This window comes from Anneissia japonica, unplaced genomic scaffold (genome assembly GCF_011630105.1).
Source record: "Anneissia japonica isolate Jap-2015-1 unplaced genomic scaffold, ASM1163010v1 scaffold3735_len701357_cov177, whole genome shotgun sequence".
In the NCBI taxonomy this organism is placed as follows: Eukaryota; Metazoa; Echinodermata; class Crinoidea; order Comatulida; family Comatulidae; genus Anneissia; species Anneissia japonica.
The window spans coordinates 49,188-56,613 of record NW_022723891.1 but is presented as its reverse complement, the minus strand read 5'-3'; the positions used below and the strand labels follow the sequence as shown (position 1 = coordinate 56,613).

Sequence of the window (7,426 nt, the reverse complement as noted above, 5' to 3'; positions counted from 1 at the left end):
CCATTCCCGCAAAATTTTAGTTTCTAAGAAAATCTTATTTGAATTTTTCATATTTTATAACGATAATAACTATTGTAATTTATTTGTAAATTCATACGCAATTCAGCCCTAGTCGCTGCTATGTATGTTTTTGATGTTGAATTTTTAATAAAAATATACCTCAAATGATATTCTCACTTAGACTCTAATACAGGAGAAATGCAGGGAGCAGAAAATGCCTTTTTATATTGCATTCATAGATCTTACAAAGGCCTTCGACTTGGTAAGTAAAGATGGTTTTTTTTCAGATTATCCTAAAGTTAGACTGCCCTCTGAAAAAATAATAATCTGTTACGTTCCTTCCATACAGAGACCAAAGGTACCATTCAGTATGATGGCAGTTACTCCAAGCCTTTCAACATCCGGAGCGGAGTAAAGCAAGGATGTGTTTTAGCTTGGAATATTCGTCTTCCTTCTGCTGAAATAAACATTTAGATCTTCAATGGAAGGCATCAATCTCCATGGCAGATCAGACGGGCGACTTTTCAACCTCAGTCACCTCCGAGAAAATACAAAAGTTTGTTCTGTTTTTTAAGGCATTTGGAAGACTTTGGACTGGTGATCAGAATAACGAAAACCGAAGTATTAAACCAAACTACTACCCACGTCGACAACTATGAATTAGAAGTTGTTTGGGAGTTTGTCCATCTAGGATCAACTATAACTGACAACCTTTCTCTTGCAGTAAAGATGAACAAGGGTACTGGAAAATCGTGTCTGAGAAAACAACAGGCTTTCAAAACATACAAAAATCACTGTATACAATGCTTGCGTTATCAGTACATTATTGTATGGTTGCAAGTCTTGGAGACCCCAGCAGAAGAAACTAAAACAGCTTCCATTTGCCCTGTCTGCAGTGGCGCCAGGATTTGTCTACTAATATGTAGAGAATATATGTAATTTTTTTTCTCTACGACAAATTGTGAATTCCCTCCTCGACTGGGGAGGGGGAAGGGACAGCGCTCCTAGACGGGGGGGCCCTGTCTCACCCTGGCTGACTGCGACGCATTCTTTAAATTTCCTGTCAGCAACGTGTTTTGCTCCTGGCACTTTAGACACCTAATTGCAGCAACGTCGACTGCGCCGTAAGGAGGTTGTCGTATACCAAAGGACATTTTTTATGGTGAACCATGGAGGTATAAAAATATTTTATACCTCCATGGGTGAACTAACATCAAGAAATATATTAGTTGGTCGCCCCAAATGGGTTGTAAAGTTGTGTGCAAGTGTGATTTAAAAGCACTCGAAATTTATTTGTTTTGAAAGAAATTTCAGACAATCGTGTAAAGTAGAAAGCCACAGATTACGACACTATCTCTTAAGAGGGGTAAGTAATTTGTATACAAGAAATAAATATCTCTTAAGCATAAAATATTATTAATAATAATCTAAAAACATCAGCGAATAGCTATTTTATGACTTAGCGATATATACAACTGTGGGAAGGGGCAAGACTTGATTAGTGTTTCCACTATTTTTCAGCTCCTTCCTATATTGGTTTATTAGTTTACTTATATTTATGTATATTTCAAAGGTTATAAAAGAATTACATTTTACATCGGATAAACCGTTTTGTATTATTTTTTGTTGTTGTATTTTTGGATTTTAAGATGATCAGATAAATAGATTTCACGCAGTAGTCTTAGGTATGTGTAACCGTGCTTCAAAACTAAACTTACTTGTTCCACACCTGTAGCCTGTACATGATGTTGTACATGTGTCGAGATTAGGAATACACGAACCACCGTTCTGGCATGTGACATTGCTACATATATCTATGGCTAAAAAGAAGAAATTAAATACACACTGTAATATTGATTAATTAATTTGAAAAGATCAGATTTAATAACAATACATATAATAATAAAAAATATCAATATTGAGAGGTTTTCATGGCGAATTATTAATATATTTAAAGTTTGCAGTACACCACGTAGAGAGTTCTGAAAAGAACTGTTGTTTTGTTGAGAATGTCTCGACTTTTCGATTGAGTAGCTTCAATCGTCTTCAGGAGAATAAAACCTGCAGAGAATCCAGACAGGATCTTTAGTGAGACGTGCTGCTGATTGGTGGAGAACTAAAGACTAACTGAGACTATGTGTGAAAAAGCCAATGCAAAAATGAGTGGAGTAACGCATGCGCCCTCGTGTGGTGGTCAGTGATTCTTGCAATATTTTTCAATAATAATAAATTTAAATTTAACCTAAGATTATTTTTTTTAAATCATCTAACAACTGGACGCGACTGTTTATGCAGTTTACAACTGCGGGAGGAGCCGCGTTGTTATAGTGACGTCGATCACTAACAACGCAAATAACTTTGCTTGAGCTTTTTAAAACTGCATAAACAGTCAAGTCAAGCGGTTAGGTGATTTGAAAAATAATCATTACGTTGAATTTAAATTTATTTTAAAAAAGTATTGAAAGAATAATTATTTTTAACAGCAATTTAAACAAAGATGCCAAAAGATACTTGTCTAAACTGGCACGTCACTTAGGCACCCCAACATGAAGTTTGGTGGCCTCACTAAAACCAGCTAATTAGCAATCCAGCTATTATAGTAGTGATCGATCAGTGCTAAAACCCCACAATGGAATAGCCGACCGGGGTAAAAAATGGCCTCAGCCTCAGAAAGCCCCATCGTTAGAGTACGCCACTGTAGTAATAGTAATGCATTATAGTAACATTGATATCAGTAATCAATAAATTTTGAAGTATATAAAATTAATAAATAAAGGAATATATATATATTATATCTGTCTCTTATACACATCTAGATGTGTATAAGAGACAGTTATTGTCCTGTCGTTTTTCAAATGCTCCTTCCGCGGTTATCTCGTATTTTGATATTGGTTTTGCTCTTGAATTTTTCATATTTTATAACGATCAAAGACCAAAGGTACCATTCAGTATGATGGCAGTTACTCCAAGCCTTTAGGCACTGTCTCTTATACACATCTAGATGTGTATAAGAGAGAGGAGAGATGACCGACGTTAGCGAGCAGGTTAAGGCATAGTGTCCTGCTACGGTCGTGTGACAGACAGCTCACGAGACGATGGTCTAGGCCTGGGCCATGTCTCCTGTACTGAGTCGATTGCGTTTCAAATGAGTCGGGGTGGCTTCCCTTTTGCGTCAGGGCAGCTGGCAATGCACCCTGATTTGCCTGCAACGCAATCGGCGAAGTTAAACCAGGTTCAACCTTCCCGACGACTGTCGGCGACTATCGCCGACAGGGTGAGCGATTCTATGGAAACCGAGGTTAACGAAGAAGTTGTCGAGAAAATGGTAATCTCCTATGAGAAATAGTCTCTATTTCGCTTTTTTCTTTATAATTTGCGTAAAAATAGAATCTATGCCTATATTTTTTTTACGGTTTATAATAATTAAAGTAATGCACATGCATTTTTTCTAAAATATTTTTTTTAGTAAAATTTTGCCGGGAATTGGGCTTTAAGATAATTTGTAGATGGAAACTGTTTGAGTATCAGTAATGATACTTGAGGTTATCTATGTGGTTTGCATACAGTATACTCACTGTAGGGATATGACAAAGTTAGAGAAGTTTAGTTAATAAATTGACAAATCTGTCAACACATACTAAAAAAGGCTCTTTTAGTGGAGTCATGCAGACTCAGATTGCAGGTCATACAGAAAAGTTCATTCAAGAAGTTTTTGAGATGGAAACAGAGGTAAATTCTGTATAATCATGATTTCATTGGTGCAAAATTTTATATGAACATATTTATTAGATTATCAGTTCATGGTGCTTCACCATTTATAATATTGCACTTAAATATTTAATACATTTTTATCTATTAGTGTACATATATTTTAAGCAGAAATCATTTGAAAAATATAACATTTTTATAATATTATTTGCCATTCTTTTCTACTTAGAAATAGACATAATAGATTTAATTTTATTTACATAAAATTACTTAAAATGTTCAATATAACAATATATAAATTAAAATTTTAAGCTTTATTAGTGAAGTGGGCCGAGTTTTATAGTATTATGGTAGGATATTTTGTTTAAAAGTTAAGGTAATTTCTTGGTCCACATTTTTTACAACTTGTTTCGACAGAAAGCTCAAGAATTTGCTTATCATTATTATTTCTAAAATGTTGGCAGGTCGACGTCGTATCATAACGGCCCGAGTTTGAGTAGAATACTGCTGAGAGTATAATGCATTATTGTAGCAGCCCGATATTGAATGGCATACTGCTGAGAGTAAAGTGAAGTATCATAGCGGCCCGAGTTTGAATCTGGGTAGCACCAATTTGATGTAATTATTTTTACTTCATAATTTCAAACATCTGTTCTCATTAATTCAAAGAAGAGAGGTTTACGTGTAGTTTCACAGATAATATATCTTATGTTTTTAGCCTTGTAAATCACTCTTTCCTGGTGTTATATGTGTTATTTTATTTTACTATTTATTACTTATGCGTCATGAGATGATTTATCTATTGTATAAGGCGCTATATACATACAACCTACTTTACATATGTATACATATTGTATATATATATAGGCATATATATAGGCCTATGTCTATATATATGCCTATACTGTATATATAAGTATATATACATACATATATATATATATATGAATTTTAAGTTGGCACAATCATAATTAATGTTCGTACCTCAGCGCCAACCACGGTGGGGCTGAGGTGGTATAGACCCTCCATATGTGAAAGTTCCTCCCTGCCCATGCACACCCCAACCCCACCTACATTACAAATTCTTGCATCCGCCACTAATATATTATTTGTTTCGTCGTTAAAAACATGATTGCAAACGACGACATCTAAATTCTCACAATTGAATAGCCGACCGGGACCAAGAATAGGGTCTCAGTTTCAGAGCCCCATCGTTACACCACTGTAATAGTAATGCATTATGATAATTTTGATATCAATAATTAATAAATTTAGAAGTAGGCCCTATATAAAATTAATTACATTTCAAGATACAGCGAGTGTAAGAAGTAGGTAGAGTGAAAGTATATTACTCACTTTCTTCACATAAATCTCCACTGAAACATGGTCTGCATGTGCATGATGCGGTACAGTTATCAAAATAAGGAACACACGTTCCCCCATTTTTGCAGCTTAAGTTTTGACAGAGATCAATAGCTGTTTAGTATAGAAATAATTTATAAAAACACACTGACAACTCATTAGTAATATTATATTATAATTAGGTGTTAATATATAAATTGCAGTGTATGGGTGTTCATAAACATGTGTGGTTAATGCAAAGGCTTTCTTGAAAGAGCAAAAAAACAATATCTGATTGTTGGAAACATCCTACTTTTTATTATTTATACTATTACCAAGAAAAAGGTTACGGTAGGCCACATGTTCAGTCAAACACTATTGTTCAATTAAAGGGCGATGAATTACGTTTGTACAATACGGTGAGATTTTAATAATTTATTTAAACGTGCTTAGAATGATAATAATGATATAATAGGTTGTTTCTGATATCTCATTTAGAAATGAATATTATAATTATATATATATATATATATATATATATATATATATATATGTATGTGTGTGTATGTGTGTGTGTGTGTGTGGGTGTGTGTGTGTGTGGGTGTGTGTATATGGGGTGTGTATATGGGGTGTGTGTGTAATATATAATTTGAACAATAGTTGGCCTCATAAAGAAAATATAACAATAAGTCCTATGGTGCCACATGAACACACTACAATTACAATATGCTTTTCCTCATCAGAACAGTGGCCGTATCCATAAAGTAAACTGTTAGACCAAGCCAATGATAATGATTTATATAAATAAAGTTTATTAAAAGAAAACGAAAAAAAAGTCTACCAAACCACTTACTAATAATGTAAATAGTAAACGAACAACTCCCTGTGTTACCAAACTTATCAGTAGCATTGCAAGTCACATTTGTGCTCTCTTCAAGAAATACGGAACCATTTGTATAATCACAAACAGCAATAAGATCATCTTTATAGTTGTCACTCACATCTAGGGAATCCCAGTTGGCAGTAGCGGTACATGATTCACCACCATCCAGATTCTGATCTTGTGGACATGTCACAACCGGGGGTTCACAGTCTTTAACAAAAGAAAATTATAATAGTTCCCAAATCTATGCCTAAGGAGTTATGCGTTACCGAGAGCGCCCCCATAGATATGGATGAAACAACTTGTGGTAACTATCTTACATACCTGTAGTTAGAAGAGAAGGAGCAGGGAGATGATAAATTAGGGAAAAGAGTGTCTTTTTGCTGCTTAGAGGTAGTAGTAATATTGTATGTTACAATGACTGGTAGCAATATTTAGGAGGATTAAAAAGGCAGTATTTTTGGATTCAGGTAGGTCTGAAGCTATTGTAGTCTACGGGGTGAGGGAGCAAAAATTCATGGTAGGAATCATACCTCACTTACAACAGTTATAGTTATTAGTAGACAATTTATGAAGGATTATGCTATGTACACAGCAACCATGCAGGAATACTGTAAATCGTTAGTAGTATTACACTATATTGCGGTAGTGGTTGATTGTAGGTTGTGGCCTACATTGCTTGTTAATTCGTAATGTCTACAAGGCATATAGGAATGTATAAGAATGATTAACTTATACATTAATACAATGAAAGTACGGTATAGGATAATACGTCAATAAGAATGTACCTCTTATGGTACATCTCTTGATTAGGGTGCGTTATTTAAGGCAGCGTTTCGAGTCCTGACGTAATCATTATAAACATAGCACGGTGTTTATTACTTATAGGAATATAGGAACTAGATTTAATTAATCGAAACTCTGTAATACAACTATGTTTGTACTATTTCTTTTATTTTAGTATAATTCATAATATAATCGTTTTAAGTCTACGTATGGATATATACCTTGGTATATATTGACAATATGCCTGGATTAGATTGGATAGAATTTGCATTGCTATGTTATATTTTTATCTTTAAATTATAGCAACGGTGTTCAATAAAGGTTTATGGAAATTTGAACTCGTTTTCGTGACTTGTATCTCCGTCCACTACAATAGGCTATAATTTGCATTTAATTGATTTTTATAACAGTAATAATAATTTGCATCATATGATTCTGTTCACAATTGAAGCAAGCTATTTTCAATCATTTTTGTAGTTGTCTATTGTATGATGAAGTAAAAAATGGATGCAAAGAATGAATTAAAATAATATATTTCACCTCTTACTTTAACATTTTTCTTAGCAATATTTATTACCATAATCTACAAAAACTGCTGATATTTGTGAACTTTAACACCATGTTCTTAGGGTTTAAGTTTCCCCTTAGCGACACTACTTTCGCCTTAAGGTACTGTTTTTAACCCTCTTAGTTGTTAAGGTTTCCCAT

At 34.1% G+C, this 7,426-nt stretch overlaps 1 protein-coding gene across 1 annotated transcript in view; it reads right to left on the bottom strand.

Annotated features, from left to right (window-relative positions):
* Positions 1-697: 697 nt before the first annotated feature.
* LOC117112390 (hyalin-like) overlaps positions 698-7,426 on the bottom strand; it is a 35,948-nt gene continuing 29,219 nt past the window's right edge. The window contains exons 8-11 of the mRNA XM_033255462.1: positions 5,903-6,142; positions 5,065-5,184; positions 1,719-1,820; positions 698-756 (exon numbers count right to left, since the gene is read on the bottom strand). Of these exons, the coding sequence (XP_033111353.1) occupies positions 698-756; positions 1,719-1,820; positions 5,065-5,184; positions 5,903-6,142 (521 nt within the window). The remainder of the gene's footprint in view (positions 757-1,718; positions 1,821-5,064; positions 5,185-5,902; positions 6,143-7,426) is intronic.